Raw genomic sequence first — 17361 nt, 5'->3', positions numbered from 1 at the left:
ATGGTCATGGAGTAAAAACTCCAGCGAGACTTGCCTCGGGAGCTGGGGCAAGCTTGCCAAGGGAGCATAACACTCCCGCTCCAGTGCACTAACAGCACTGGCCATCTCCCTCATCAGAGGAGATCGATGGCGACCAGGGCTGGGCTGGTCAAGAAGAGGGGTCACTGGCTGAACAACATCGGGAGTATGCTTGAGGTACAGGATCAGGAAGAGCTGCTGGGTGTGAGATACCGCTACGTGGCTACACCACAAGCGAGATGGCCGTTTCAGTCTAAACTGACGGCCAGCTTACTACCTGTCTTTCCAAAAAACCTCTCCAAGACAGGTAGTCATGAGGCGTTGGATTTTATCACACCTCCCCAAAATTGCATTTACTCAAAGTGCCTACCATTATTGGGGGTACATTGAGCAGGGCATTTAAAAACCCAAATATCTTAAATTGCATTTGATACCCCTGACGTCGGCTATCATTTTTGCATTCTCATTCCAGAGGGGCAGGGTAGTATGGCAAAACACCTGACCCTACTGTTCAACACAGTATGCGACCACAACCTCTGGAAGGAAGTCATAAAACCTGCCCTCAACCTAAAAAATTCACAGGACTGTGAGAACGCCGACCTCACAACCACAGATCCTGCTATCTGGTAAATTTACCAAATCAAGTCTAAAAATTGGACGAAGTATCCAAGATATTCGACATCATGAGGGCAGGACCTGGAATGAGCAAACCACACACAACCAGACAGCAGTACCTCCACGCGTCCACCAGTAGGCGTCTACTGAATGGTACTGGTGAAAGCTCCATGCCAGTCCCCATAAGCCTTTTCAGGCCAGGGCCCAGAGCGGGCCCCATGGAAAATGCGCCACCCCCCAACAACACCATCCCGACAGACAAGGAACCAGAAACCGAAGGAATGAACACACCACCAAATCAAGTGAAGGCAGATGAAGTATGGTTCCTACCATCACATAAAAGGTGAAGGTTTTGTACTAACGGGGGGGGGGAAGGGAATCACACCTGGGTTTGGAAGCATGAAGAACTATCACACTTGTTAGTTATATACCAAAAGTATTCAAGGATAAAAATTGAATTAAAAAACTTGCCACCAGTTCAGCATGCTCCCACTAAAAAAGAACATGAGGGACTAGCTAACTGGAGAAGATATACAAAGGGGTCATAAAGAAGTCTAATATAAACCTTTGGTACCAAAAAACCCAAAGATGGTGAATGTCGCACCATCATTGACTTAACCACTTGAATATTTTCACCAGGTATACACACTTTAATGGAAACTTGTAACTGCTAACCGTGGATTTCCTAGGATACTTTATGGTAGACATCGACTTAAAAGATGCATACTATTCAGTACCCATTCATAAAAGATCTTCGGAGATACCACAATTTACCTGGATGGGGTAACTATGGCAGTATAAATCGTTGCCTAATGTTCTAACATCAGCCCCTAGACTGTTTACCAAGATATTAAAACCAGCCCTGGCAATACTAAGAAAACAAAAACATATTGTCATGGCATATCTTGATGATATTTTGATAATAAGCAAAACCCTGGAATTAGCTAATTCAGCAGCATTAGCTACTAAAACCTATTTAGCCTGGGCTCTGTCATACAATCCAGATAAATCTACGTTGACACCATCCACAACTATGGACTATCTGGTATTCAATTAACTCTATCCACTTGTCTATAACATTGCCAAAAGGAGAGTCAGCGTACTGGCACAACCTGTAACAAATTAATGGTAACAATCAACCAACCATTCAACAAAGTGGCAAGAGTAATTGGGAATTAGTAGCAGCATTACCAGCTACTTAACTTGAACCTTTCCATTAGAGCTAAGGTGCTAGTGTTTAAACAAAATAACCCATACGCAGAACGGGTGGTAAGTGGACTAATCCGTCACTACAGACACTGGGCATAAAACCTAGTTGGAAATATTGAGTGCGTTCTATGGGTAAAAGCATATTGTTCAATAGTGCACCATTTTGCATGTTCGTTTATAAATTGACAACATCACAGTGGTGGCATATACCAAACTACATGGGCGGAATAAAATCGATATCATGTGACAATTTATTTAACAATTGGTAATGGTATGTTGTCAAACATATTTGACCATCAGCAACTTACCTACCAGGTGAGCTAAATACTGTAAACAGACATATTAAACCAAAGTATTTGCTGAAATTACAAAGCAATATGGAGCAACAGGTACACAAAAAAGCTAGAGAAACTCAGCGGGTGCGGCAGCATCTATGGAGCGAAGGAAATAGGCAATGTTTCGGGCCAAAACCATTCTTGAGACTGAAAAAGGTTGCCTATTTCCTTCGCTCCATAGATGCTGCTGCACCCGCTGAGTTTCTCCAGCTTTTTTGTGTACCTTCGATTTTCCAGCATCTGCAGTTCCTTCTGGAACACCAGATATCGATTTCCTTGTATTCCAATTGAATCAGCACGTACCGATGTATGTCGCATGAAACCAGACCTTGAGGCAGCGGCAATGGATACATTCCCGCTGAACTGGGGGGGAAAAATCTGATCTCTATGTTCTCCCCTTTTTTCTACCTCATCAGTCAGGTACTACGGCCTCATCAGTCGGGTACTACGCAAAATACAGATGGACTCTGCTTCAGGTATTTTGATAGTACCCGACTAACCTACACAGCCATGGTTCCCAGTGATCCTCGACATGGTCATTAAAACCCCAATGACTTTTCCCAGTAGCCCAGACTTATTAACTCACCCAGTATCAGGCATAAGCCACCCATGCCACGATAAATTAAACTACTGGGTTGCAGATTTGAAAAGACCACTGCTGGGCCTGGGTTGCAGAATTGGAAAGACCACTGCTGGGCCTGGATTTGTCAGACAGCACTATCGACACGATGACAGTATCCCATCGCATATCCACAAGGTAACTATACTTGGCGAACATCAAGAAGTGGGAAGATACTGTTCAAATACAGGAACTACATATTCAACTACAACACAACCTGTACTGGAGTTCCCTGCAGGTCTTCACCACAATGAAGGACTCAGCTACAGAGCCATTAATACAGCCAGAAGTGCTCTGTCAGCCTACTTAACTCAGGCACCAGGACAAAAGGCCATAGGGTACCACCCGCTGGTGATCAGACTCAGGAGAGGCATATTCAACTCTAATCCCCCAGACCTAGGTACACCCAAATCTGGGATGTCAGTGTGGTCCTGACCTACCTTAGGGGATGGTCACCAGCGAGATCCCTCACCTTGGAACAGCCTACCCTGAAGACGGTCATGCTGATGGCACTTGTCTCAGCACAAAGAGTCCAGTTCCTCCATCTACTATGATTGGACAATACGGTTATAACACCAGACCGTGTCACATTTACCATTCGGGGGCTGGTCAAACAGAGCAGACCAGGAACATCAGGTCCAGTCATGGAATTCCGGGCATACCCACCTGAACCACGGTTATGTGTCATGAATTGAATTACATCGACACAATAAGAAATCCCCAAGGCTGAGAAAAAGCCTTATGGGTCAGCCACAAGAAACCTCATGGTCGGGTGACGAGCCAAACTATCTCAAGTGGCTCAAGCAGGTACTGGGAGTTGCTGGAGTAAATACTAACGTGTATAAATCTTACTCCACCAGGGCAGCATCCACATCGGTGGCTAAGAGGATGGACGTGCCTATGGACCGCATCCTGGCTACAGCGGGGTGGTCTAGGGAGTATACGTTCCAAACTTTTTATAACAAGCCGCTGGCAGAACCTGTATCGTTTGCAGAAAAAAGTATTAGAATCTGCAAATATATAATTTAAGCCCGGGGGAGCATTTTGGTCTTGTTATTGTTAATAACACCATTATTGTTTTACAAACAGATTCATGGTTAATTACGATAACATACTTCCTCCCTCGAATGACTTTGGCAGTGAGTGCAGTATGAACTGCTACAAGGTTTGAAATCACAGAGCTTTAAAATCTTCAATTAGTCACTCACGTGACTCCGAAGTAAAATAGTGAATAGGCTTTAATAGTAAGATTAAATGAGAACTTACCAGTTCGAAGTTTGATCTGTATTTTATGAGGAGTTACGATGAGGGATTACGTGCCCTCTGCTCCCACCCTCAATTATAGAGATCAACTGGTATTTAAGTTCTCCTTTTCTTTACTATGTTTATTTCAATTATTGTGTCTTCTGTGATTCCACACCGCTGCTTTGAAGTATGTCGCACATGCATGCTGGACGGGTTCTTCACGTAATCCCTCATCGTACCTCCTCATAAAATACAGATCAAAATTCGAACTGGTAAGTTCTCATTTAATCTTACTATTAAAGCCTATTCACCTGTACCAACTCTTCACCCCCACATTTATTTTCCTCATTATTTATATTTCCTAATCTGTTTCCATTATCCTTGTAGGAGCCATTAAGCTTGTCAGTATATTATAGCCTATCTAACATTTTCAATATTTTAATTTGTATCTGTATGTATGCTTTTAGCTGGGATTTAATATGTAGAGGGGTGTGTCTATATCTGAAGAGGCTAGCTCGGGCTCGTTAATTTAGTTTCAGTTTACCTCGTGGGATTGTATGAATAACAGTTTTCACCATAAGCTGAGCCATGAGCTGAGCCGAGAGCTATGAGTCATAGACATGATTATGGGCTTAGAGCAAGTTTATGATATGATTGGAACAGCTACGAAGAACGTAAAGTGATGGACTATATCATTGTTTTGTATTACTTCAATAAAAAAACAATTAATCTAGATTCAACGACTGTAAGACTTATTCTTACTATCTCCGGAGCTCGGTGAGTGCGTGAACTATATCACCACTACATCCTACGAGAAGTTATGACTATGAAGGTTGGACCTTGAGAACGTTACTAAAACTGCCATTATAATCCTTTTCTCATTTTCTATTAGTCCACTCTACGAAATGTGAATTTGACTATACAGGACAAGAAGGCAAAGGAACCCCCCTCCCCCTCCACCCCCTCCTCACTTCTCATGGATGGAGAAGATCCCAAAGGGACCTTTTTCCTTACAGATCATCGGGCAATGGTTGGCCTGGAATGCATGCTTAGGTTCCAGAGAAGAGAGGAGAGGGTGGACCCAACTGAACACGTCCCTGCCTTGATGATCGATATCATTTGGCAAAATATCTTGTTACCAGAACTCTCCATCAGACATCGTTATGCAGCTGGATGGTAGGTCTTCACTGCTCACTTCTTCCAACATTCTCAGAACCCTGAGTGACATCACATGCTGTACTGAAGGCTGCAAAGTGGATGAGGCCACCATCTGACACCTGGAATGTCCCTTTGCTTTGAAGGTGGGGAGAGCGATGCACTGGTACCTGTCCTCGTTCACTTCCTATGGCTGTTTTCTTCAGGCTAAAATTATTAACTCTGCATTTCGAATCCACAAATTCACTGAGAAGAAAATGGTGGTTGGTTAAAATGGAAATTATTTTATCCCTTTATCTCAGCCACAGGACCAGAAATATAAAGGAGAAACAAAAGGTTTTTGAACTGTTTAACACTTACCTAACTGCTTCCATTAATGAGAGGTTCATTTAAAGTCCTTCAGCAAGAGGCAGTTCACTAACAATTCCAGATAATAAAGAAACAATTGGAAAAATTCATGCATTGAATGAAGGAGTCCAGCAGTCCCTTTGAATTGAAGTATATCATTGTGATATTTATCAAGGATCTTTGAAAGATGTTCAACAAATCCTCTTTGAAGATTTACCAAGTGTATGGTGAATAGGGCCACATGAGAAAGCTCTGTTGCATCACAGATGCATATGTTTTGTTGTGAGTGATGTCATAAAATAACGGGAGTCACAAATGAGGGATGCTGTTCATCCATTTTTACCAATCCAACCTGAGAGGTCTCCAAGAACCCAAGATTCCTTTTTCTCAACACCCAATTGTTTCTTAATCTTCTTGGAAAGTTAATCAATCTACCTATACATCTGTGGTAGGAGAGTTACCGGAGAGGATTTAGAAGGACAAGATAAACGTGCATTTGGATAGGCAGGAATTGCCAGCATTATTTTGTCCGTGGGAGATTGCGTCTCACGAATTTGAGTTTTTTAAAGAAATAACTATATGGAAGCAGCAAGGCCTTTGATATGGTTCCACATGATAGGCTACTCTGGAAGATTAGATGGTCTGGTGTCCAGGGAGAGCTAGCTAATTGGATGCAGAATTGGCTAAATGGTACGTAACAGTGAGTGGTAGCGGAAGGTTGTTTCTTGGACTGGATGCCTCTAACTACTGGTGTGCCCCGAGGATCGATGCTGGATCTATTGGTGTTTGTCATGTATATCAATGATTTGGGATGGCAGATGGAGTGTAATTCAGATAAGTGTGAGGTTCTGCATTTTGGACAGTCAAACTAGGGCAGGACTTTCAGTAAATGGGAAGGCCCTGAGGGGTGTTATAACGGAGTATAATTATATAGATTTAGTAAGAACCCCAGAGCAATTTTATCACCAAAAGGGTGTTGGTATATGGAATAAGCTACCAGATGAAGCTGGTTCAATAGCAACAATTTAAAAAAGTTTGGACAAATACTGTATTCATTCTATTCTGAATTTATTCTGTATTTAGTCTGAATTTATGCCCACTTGAATTCTTGGACACCTCTTTTCCAGACTTTGATAAGGTTCAGCATGGTAAGCTAATCATCCACTTTCCACCACAACACCCACACATACCCCCCCCTCCCCCCCCCCCCCCCCACTAAAAAACCTTGCAGTCCATTAAAACCAAAAAAAAAGTAAAATTGCATAGTGTGTGTAATAACCAGTGCAAAATTCTAAAGTTATTATGGATCACAGACTATCCAAATAGACAAACGCTAGTAGAATTTTATTACCGTATACAGCGATAACAGATTCTGATTATTTGGTATAATGCTGTAAAACAGATATATAACCTGCAACAGAAGTGATGATTTGCTATGGATTGGCATGCAAAACAAAGCGCAGTAAGATGGCTCAGTGCTGGCCATATCCAGCACCAGGCAGCTGCTTGGTTTTCTTTGTGATTTTAGCCTTCTCTGGTCTGTCACAGTATTAATCCAAGATTTTGAGATCATAGTAGGGTGGATCTGTTTGGAAGAGTTGCAGATTAGCTGCCTGCTTTTTTATCACTAATGCAGAAGCTTAAATATTCCACTTTGTGGTGTGATGGTGAAGGGTGGGCGGAGGTTCATAACAGTTTTCCTTCCATCTTTATCCAAACTACCTCACCCCATTACTAAACCAAATCTGAATCACCAGTATCACATCCAATTCTTCCTTATTTAAGTGATGAGGTCAAAGGCCTTCCTATGTCTGGCCTTACTCACCTCGTCTTAGTGTACATATCTTCTAGATAACTTATGCAATGAAGACTGCTCTGATGGCACCAAAATAATTAACAGTTTTCTTCTAAAAATATTGATGGTAGGATATTCACATTCTTATCTGCATCCTGGCTGGCAAGATACATTAATCTCACAGCAGAGGCAGGTATCCTAGCTCTTTTCTGATCTGTGGAGGCATTCAAATCACCTTTTGAAGCTGGACTATAAAATATGTTCGAAAATTGTTAACTTTATTAATGTTGTCTCAACATTATTCTGGTTTTCTCTTTCCCCATGTGGCTTTTGATCTGACCATAATATCTTGACCATGGCCATGTAGCTAATTTATTTGTGGAATATTTCAACCTCTCTAGCTTTCACCTGGCAACTAATGCATATCTCCATAATCTAACTATTAACATATTAATGGTTACCTAACATTACTCTAATCACTTATTTTACTTTCCATTTAAATGCATTCTCTATTCCACCACCAATTTACCTAGTTAGTTTACTATTCAAGTCTCCAGTGAAGTTATTTTGTATAATCAGCAACATAAAGTCTTTGAACAAGCTCTTTTAAAGAATGTAATGCAATCCTTTTAATTTTCCTTCTAAAAATATGGTTTGATGTATTTGACAATGATGACCTGATATGGTGCTTTTATGCTACACTTGATTAAATACTGCAATCGAGTCCCCTCCACTCTATGGAGCTCCTCCCCTTCTCCACTCTATGAAGGTATCATTGAGGACCAGGTGGCAGATCCTTGATCGAAAATGCCCAGATTAGTTATCAGTGCTGCCAGAATGTAAAAAGGCAACATGTGAAAACATGTGAAGTGGTGATAACATTGTTATAGCAGTAGGACCTATATATCACATTTGGTTCTTGATTCGACCTTTGTTTTTCAGTCATAATAAAACAAGATCAAAAGTCAGGAGCTTGTGATCTGTTTATCATAAAGTCATAGTGTGATACCGTTTAGAAACAGGCCCTTCGACCCAAATTGCCCACACTGGCCAACTTGGCCACCTGCCTGCGTTTGGTCCATATCCCTCCAAACGTGTCCTATATATATGTACCTGTCTAACAGTTGTCTTCAGCGTTGGGATAGTCCCAACTTCAACTACCTCCTCTGGCAGCGTGGTCCATACACCCTCCACCCTTATCAATAAGTTTGAAAGTGCCTGTTGCATTCAGATGTCATAATTATTATATGATATTTAAAAGGGAAAGACAAGTGCTAGGGTGACTTAAACCAGGACGAGCTGGTCCCATTTCCTTTTGGCTGGGACATTTACTGTGTACGGACTCAAATATTGCAAAACGTGCATACGGCTGGTATGCATGACCTACACGTCAATGAAGGTGTAAATGTTATCTCCCCGAATCAATTTCTTGGCTGACACTTTAAAATTTATTCTAAAACTTTCAATAGTTTTTCAGTAAATTACATATATTAATTGAATAAAAGGAGATGCAATATTTATCATTTTACCTCTTCCATTTCTACCATCCAAGAATCCAAAGAATTCAATTCCATGTGAAGAAACAATACATGTACCTTGAACTATTTATTGTTTTGTATCTATTGCTCGCTAGGTGTTCTACTCAACATTGGAAACAAACACAAGTTGTGTTTTGATTTATGGAACACCCGCATTCAGTCTGCAGAAGCAGCCCTGAGCTCTCAGTTAATGGCCACTTTAAATTTCCTTGCCATTCCCATTCGGACCTCGATCTTTAGTCTCTTACACTGTTTGAGTTTGAGACATGGAGCATTATGGCTCTCAGGACTCAACATTGAATTCAACAACTGGAAACAATTTGATTTCAGGTTTCCATCACCTGTTTTTTTTGCCTTTCATCTTTCAAAATAGGTTACAATTGATGCATCATCAAAATGATGCAGGACAGAATGCCTTCCTCCCTGTGGCTATGAAACTGTACTACTCCTCCCTCTTCTTCTTGGGGTAGACTGAGACTGACTCCCTCCTCCCCAATCTTTGCGCATAACCAATCCTTTCCACTCGTCACTTTAATTGCATGTTTCGTGTATTTTGTGTTTTTATGACTGTTGGCAGATCAATTTCCCTCCTGGGATAAATAAAGTTCTATCGCATCGTAATTGCATCTATGTACTTGAAGGGTTGAACTGAGCTCAATTGAAGAGTTTTTCTTAACCAGTGAATTTGGGGACAATCTTCTAATTTTGAGTCAGGGGTGTGGCCTATTTCTGATCTTGACAAATTAAATCTTAAACTGACATGGAAGATAACAAAGTAAGTAGTTTTGTGTTGCATTTAAAATATATTTAAAACTTTCTGATCTTTTACACTGATTTAAACAATTCCACCCTGAATGCACTCCTATAACTTGTCTAGACAAAGAATGTCCAAGTGCATGTAATGGGCCTGTCCCACTTACATGACTTTTTCAGCAACTGCCAGGTTGTTGCAGGTCGCCGGAAATTTTCAACATGTTGAAAATCTAGCAGCGACCAGAAAGACGCTACGACTCTTTGGGCGACTGAGGAGACTACTCACGACCATACAGGCGACATCCTGGTGACATGGTCGTGAGTAGTCGCCCAAAGAGTCGTACCTTGTTCTGGTCACCGCTGTGGGACAGGCCCATAACAAGCCTATTTTGATACCAATGCTGGAAGGTTCATTTCAAACTGTTGAGCAATAAATATCTGTGCAACAGCGGCGTAGAATGTAGTGCAGCATGTCACCAATGACCACAGCCCACGTCCATTTAATTTTCATTAAATCTTGTGCTGAAAGTTGGTGTGCGTTGTGAGTGAGAATAGCACAGCACCGTGCCCGGGAAGACAACCTGATATCTCTTTAATTGATCCAGTTGAATGATTATTAAAGAAACAAACTTAAAGAGTGAAAGATTGGATTAAGAGAGAGAGAAACAAAATAAATGGTACATTAAGAAAAGTTAAATGGTTTCCCACAACAATTAGAAGCTGAAGGAATGAGATTCCACACTTCGAATGAGATGTTTCTCATGCCAGAGAGATTGTTTGGTGACAGTCAACATTACTATGACACTAAAAGAAGTACTTTGACTGAAATGGACAACAAATTTAGCTTCTATCTACCTTGCAAGTACAGGAATCTCATGTCAAACTGCAAGATGTTTTCATGAAGCAGCAGTGCGATGCACCTCAGCTAATGGTGCAATGGTAACACTAGTCTGAGTTGGATGATCAGCCATGATCATATTGAATGGCGGTGCAGGCTCAAAGGGCCGAATGGCCTACTCCTGCACCTAATTTCTATGTTTCTATGTTTCTACTACTGTCTAGAGTTCTGGACTTCTGAATTCTTGTGTGGCAGTTGGGGAATTTAAATTCAATAAATAAAATTGATTTTTGTTAGGCTAGTTCAATTAATGTTAACTTGATGTCATTGTTACATCTTAAAACCCCATCTGTTCATGACTGCCCTTCAGGGAAGGATATCTGCCATCCTTGTTCAATTGAGCCTATATGTGACTGCAAACCTACTGATGTGCTTGACTTGGTTAGTTGAGGATCACAACTCTACTGTCACATGTCAGGAACAAATACAAATAAAACGATATTTTTGAGTATACTTGCACTCTCTGAAATTGCCTCTCCTGAAATTGCTGTATCATTTGTGTGTAAAAAAAGTGAATGTTGGTTGCCTACTATTATTTTGACAAGAGTATCTCTACCAATTCAATATTTGAATTTGATTACTTAAATACACTCTCCATGATTCAATCTTTTCACAATTTTAAATCATCAGAAATTAAGTTGAAACAATTTGGTACTTCACATGAAAAATAAATTGGCTTAATAATTTTTCCAGGTGTCTTAGAATATTATTATTTTTCCGATCAGAGATCTATTGTAATATAACTTTCCTTAATTCATCTCTTAAACCTATTCCTTCTGAAAACTGAAGCCATGGGAAACAAATCTGACCTCAAGCTCCCGTGGTCTGCAGTGGCAACTGACATATTTGAGTGGCATGGCAAGCAGTACCTGGTACTCGTTGATTCATATTCAGGATGGTTTGACTGATGTTCTTAGCAGCCCCACTTCTCACGGATCTCTGGGTATACTGTTATTTGATAACGGCAGTCAATTTACCAGCCAACACTTCAAGGAATTTGCTGCATGCTGGAATTTTTGCCACATTACCAGCAGCCCTGAATATCCACAGTCGAATGGACTAGCTGAGCGGGCTGCCAAGAGTGCCAACCAGCTCATGGAACGTTCGTACAGAGCTAATTCCGATGTGTTCCTGGATCTACTCAAAGTACGCAACATCTCCCGTAACCCCATTTTGGGTTCACCTGCTCAACGTTTATTGTCGAGGCAGACCTGAGCCACGGCGCCTGTGGCGGATCAGGCATTGATCCCTCGGTGTTCAACCATCGGTAGTCCAGTCCAGGCTACAACAAAAGCGTGACATTCAAAAACAATGGTATGACAAAACAAGTAGGCCACTGCCACCATTGACCAAAGTGGTTCATTTGCAGACTGACAAAGGCCATGACCGTATTGGTGTAATTTCTGGAACTGCTTCTGAACCATGCTCATAGAAACATAGAAAATAGGTGCAGGAGGAGGCCATTCGGCCCTTCGAGCCAGCTTTGTGATCATTGTGATCATGGGTGATCGTCCCCAATCAATAACCCGTGCCTGCCTTCTCTCCATATCCCTTGATTCCACTAGCCCCTAGAGCTCTATCTAACTCTCTCTTAAATCCATCCAGTGACTTGGCCTCCACTGCCCTCTGTGGCAGGGAATTCCACAAATTCACAACTCTCTGGGTGAAAAAGTGTTTCCTCACCTCAGTCTTAAATGGCCTCCCCTTTATTCTAAGTTTGGCTCCTGGTTCTGGACTCACTCAACATTGGGAACATTTTTCCTGCATCTAGCTTGTCCAGTCCTTTTATAATTTAAAATGTTTCTATAAGATGCCCCCTCATCTTTCTAAACTCCAGTGAATACAAGCCTAGTTTTTTCAATCTTTCCTCATATGACAGTCCTGCCATCCCAGGGATCAATCTCATGAACCTACACTGCTCTCATATCTGGTCAGTGCCGATGGCAGCACCTACAGGCGTAACAGACAACATATCCTGCCTGTGAGCGAGCCAGTTCCACCTCCGTATTCAGACCGTACAAGTGTACTTCCGTCTGTGTCCAGCGGCATTAATCCACCTACAACAGCACAACAACCCACGCCTGCAACGGCTGCTTTGCCAGTGGCGACTTTGCCTGCGCCACAGTCTCCTGTTTCATGCTGGTTCAGACTCCCTCACCTGTGAAGCCACCCATTCTGTCCCAAGTGGGAAAAAACAAAGATTGTCTTTATCGCACATATGCTGGTCGTGTTTGGAAGCCGGTTGTGAAGTACCCGGGCTATGTTTGACTTTCCTCCTGTTTATTATCAATTACTATGCATATCTTACTTAGTTAATGGTTTGGTACAGATGTTTAATTCTTTAAGAGGTAGGATGTAGATCAGTGTCACTCATGTTATAAGTCATACTTTGTAGCTATGCCCACTAGTTTAACAGAAATCTTCCCTGCCTTGTTCTCACACTTTTAGAGTAACGTGCTAGTATGAAGTTGCCTATGCTGTAAGGTTAATAAAGTCTTTGGACCTTAATCACGGTGAGACTTTGGTTATTCCAACGGCAGAATCACAACATTTTTGGAATGTGGGAAGAAACTGGGGTACCCAGAGAAAATCCATGCCATCACAGGAAGAACGTACAAACTCCGTAGAGACAGCACCTGTAGACAGATTGATCCTGAGTCTGTCGTGTTGTAAAGCAAAATCTCCACCCGTTGCACCACTGTGTCGCCCCGGTTTATTTTCAGCTAATATCAGTTTGGCTTTGTGTGTACCTAAAAGACAGTAATGTATTGGCAACATCGCCAAAATCAGACCCTCTCTCACACCTCCCGCTGCTGAAAGACTCATCCATGCCTTCATCTCCTCCCGACTGGACGACTGCAACTCACTTCTCCTTGGCATCAGCTCCACCTACATCAACCGACTCCAACTGGTCCAGAACGCAGCCGCCTGACTCATCACCCACACCAAATCCTGGCATCACATAATTCCAGTCCTCAAACAACTTCACTGGCTTCCCATCTCCCACCGGATCACCTACAAAATCCTGGTCCTCACCTACAAAGCCCTCCACCATCTGGCTCCCCCATATCTCACTGACCTTCTTTCCCCCTACCAACCCTCACGGTCCCTCAGATCCACATCAGCCGGTCTCCTCTCCATCCACAAGTCCAACCTCCGCAGTTTTGGGGACAGAGCCTTCTCCAGGGCAGCTCCCAGACTCTGGAACTCCCTCCCCCAACTGATCTGCAATTCCGTGTCCCTCACCATCTTCCAGTTCCGCCTCAAGACCCATCTCTTCACCTCTGCCTATCCTTAGCCCCACGTCCCCCTCCCTTTTCATCTGTGCATTAATTGCCTCATATTGTGTTTTGAATTGAATTCTGTCTTTAATTTGTGTACTAGTCATGTCTCTACTATTTATTCCATTCCGCTTACATGTTTTTTTCCTCTACTTGCTAAATTTTTGTAAGGTGTCCTTGAGACTCTTGAAAGGCGCCCATAAATAAAATGTATTATTATTATTATAGTAATGCAAAATATAGACTTAACAATTTAAGCAATGCAAAGATTAAAATAATAGATTGGAACCAAAATGCTACTTTTAATTTTGTGCAAATTAAATAAATGTTTTTCTTTTCGCCAGGAAAAATTTACCGTGATTGGAGAGGTCACATATCAGTAGAATCCTCGGGACATGTTGTCGAGTTTCAAAAAACACTGTTACAATCGATGATCTTGAGTAGACGGAAGTTGGTACCACAAAGCAATGTACAAAAAGCTCTCAGCAACGTATTGAGGAAAAGTAATGCCAGAGTCTTGAGGGTATGAGTAAAAGAGCAATATCTTTCTGTATTCATTAAAAATAGCTATGCAGTTACCTTGGGTCATTTCACATAAGAAATTGTGTGAATATGAGAAAAGTATTTGATTATTTATTTTATTCTGTAAAAACTGGAGTACTTTAGCTGTTGTCAGAATTCTCTAATCTGCTCAACTGCATAAAATTATCATCATTATCGGACACATACCCATTCCAGAACATGACTGACAGCAGCTCACATAGAGAAAGGGAAATGCAACCGAGCCTATCTAGCCTTTATGAGCAGATTTTTTAAAAGTATGCTGCAAACAGTATTCTTTCTGGTAACCAGAAATGTGAAGTTATTTTAGCTTCAATTCATTTGCTAATACATCTCAGCTGCTATTATATTGACTGACCACTCTGCATGTTTTTCATTTCTGGTGTCATTAATTTACAGTATCTTGGGCAACATTTATAGATTTAACAACGTATTTGTAAAATATGCAGATATGTGTGAGATTTTACATTAATTGAGAAATTCCGTCATTCCGGTCAGAGACATGTTTCACGGAGATATGGCTCATCCCCAACTCTCCAGATACGGCGCTCTAGCCCAAGGGATTTCCCATGCACCACATGGACAATGGCATTGTCAGGGAACAGAAGAGGCAGTGACAACTGCTTGTGATAAACTCGACATGTGCTTGGACGTGGCAGTCTTGTCCTGTTTCTGCTCCCCCGACCTATAACATATGGTGGTTTTGTGTCAATGGTTCCACTGACTGAGAGTGTTCTCCACCATCATCCTGACTGCAGTCGCATCCCACCTCAGGTAGACGTTAAAGGGCCTGTCCCACCAGCATGTGATAGCATGTGTCTAGCGCGACCAAACGTGGTCGCTTGAGGTGTACAGCCGCACGGGGCTGGTCCCACTTCGAACGGCAGAGGCGTATGGAGTTGTGCGGGGCTGGTCCCGACATCGTGCGGGGCTCCAAAAATCTTGTACTGTTCGAAAATTCCATGCGCCAACGGCCTGTCGGCGCATTGAGGACTTACGCAGCATCTCGACGGCGCATACGCAGCGTCTTGACGTTGTACGCAGCGTCTTGACGGCGTAGCCTAGCGCGTGGCATTGCGCAATGACGTCACCGACCGGCGTGCCGTTGTGCGATGACGTCACTGCCCGTCACCGTGCGACATTCATATTCAGTCGGCCCGCCTCCTGTCCAGCTGATTGGCGAGTTTGACGTAAATTACGTCACGCGCGAACTTTGCGTGTACTTACCGCGAACTTAGTGCGAACTCCGCTTCCATTTGGTCACGCTAGATGCATGCAATCGCACGCTGGTGGGACAGGCCCTTAAGTCAAAGGAACTGAGCGCCACAATCAACAAGCACAAACGGGTGTATCCCAAAGCTTTCCTCATCATCGCTGGGGAATTCACCCAGGCTAGCTTGAAGAAGTATCTGCTGAAATACCATCATCTTCTACACTAGATGACCCAATGCATTTGACAACTGCTATACCACCATCTGCTTCAGCCATCATCCACACTTTTGAAAGTCTGACCACTTGGCTTTGCTTCTTCCTGCTTGCGGACAGTGATTGAAAAACACAGCAGTAGTGAAAATAAATACGAAGTGCTGGTCAGGGGAGGCAGAGGAGTGGTTATGGAACTGCTTTGAAGCAATGGACTGAGCCATGTTCACAGATTTGTCAGGAGATCAATGAATATGACAAGCTGTTGATGACTTCACAAAAAATGTGTGATAATTGAGAACTTACAAAAACATTCCAAGTCTCTCCCAACCCTACATAAAACAGGAGATTTGTAATCTGTGGTATTTAGGACAGGCGATCCAGAGTCATACAAGAAGTTTAGGTATGATCTCCTGAAGGCCATCGTGAGGGTGAAGCCACAATTTCTGACAAATTTCAGTCACAGGCAGATGTTTTGGCCCTTGTGGCTAAAGGGATCAGGGGGTATGGAGAGAAGGCAGGTACAGGATACTGAGTTGGATGATCAGCAATGATCATATTGAATGGCGGTGCAGGCTCGAAGGGCCGAATGGCCTACTCATGCACCTAATTTCTATGTTTCTATGTTGTGGCAATGCTTGCCTGCTGTGGCTTTCTACAAATCAAAACCGGGTTACATAAGTGGCAACGACAAAAATCTTCTAGATGAGCTCATTGACTTTACGCACACCATAAAAGAGTGAGCAATGACACACTTACATGAGCCCTCCCTTACACGAGCTCCCATGTGCCACCACAACCATGTGATCTCCATCTCAGAGGCCAGTCCTTCAAGAGAGTGAATCCATGCTAAGTGTGCGGCCCAGACAGCGAGTGCTGAAGACCTGTGCAAGTGAACTGTCTGAAATATTCAAGGACATCTTCAACCTCGCACTCTGTCGTCTGTGGTACCTGCCTTCTTCAAAAGGGCAAGAAGAGCATGGTGATTTTCCCCAATGACTAACATCCAGCAGCACTTAGATCCACCCTAATTAAGTACTTCGAGAGGATGGTTATAGCACAATCAACTCCTGCCTTAGAAATTATCTGGAAATGTTTTGATTTACCTATCGCCACAACAGGTCAACAGCAGATGCTCTCACTTCCTCTCCACTCTGCTCTAGACCATCTGCATTTTCGGAACAGATAAGTCAGGCTGATGTTTATCAACTACAGTTCTATATTCTTCACAATCATTCCCTCCGAATTCATCACCAAACTCCAAGACCTCCTGTTGCAGGTGGATCCTAAATTTCTTCATTGGTAAATCTCAATTAATGCAGACATCTCATGCTCACTGGTCATCACATAGATGCACTTCAGAGCTGCATGAGTAGTTCCTTGCTCTGCTCCTTCCACATCCAAGACTGTTTGGCTAAACACAGCTCTGATGCTATCTATATGTTTGTCAATGACTCCGCTGTTGTTGGTCAAATCAAGGGGTGGTGATGAGTCATCCTACAGGGGTGAAAGAAAATACACGTTTGAGTGGTGTCACAAATGCAGCCTCAAACACAATGATAACAAAAC

The 17361-nt window shown here is 42.5% G+C and overlaps 1 protein-coding gene across 1 annotated transcript in view; it reads left to right on the top strand.

The window, feature by feature from the left end:
* LOC129703884 (uncharacterized) overlaps positions 1-17361 on the top strand; it is a 314315-nt gene that overhangs the window by 164963 nt on the left and 131991 nt on the right. Inside the window, exon 10 of the mRNA XM_055646562.1 lies at positions 14154-14332. Coding sequence (XP_055502537.1) covers positions 14154-14332 — 179 coding nt within the window. The remainder of the gene's footprint in view (positions 1-14153; positions 14333-17361) is intronic.

The sequence above is a fragment of the Leucoraja erinacea genome, chromosome 1, assembly GCF_028641065.1.
Source record: "Leucoraja erinacea ecotype New England chromosome 1, Leri_hhj_1, whole genome shotgun sequence".
Taxonomy (NCBI): Eukaryota; Metazoa; Chordata; class Chondrichthyes; order Rajiformes; family Rajidae; genus Leucoraja; species Leucoraja erinaceus.
Note: the sequence above shows the minus strand (reverse complement) of the source record. Positions and strands in the feature narration are given on the sequence as shown.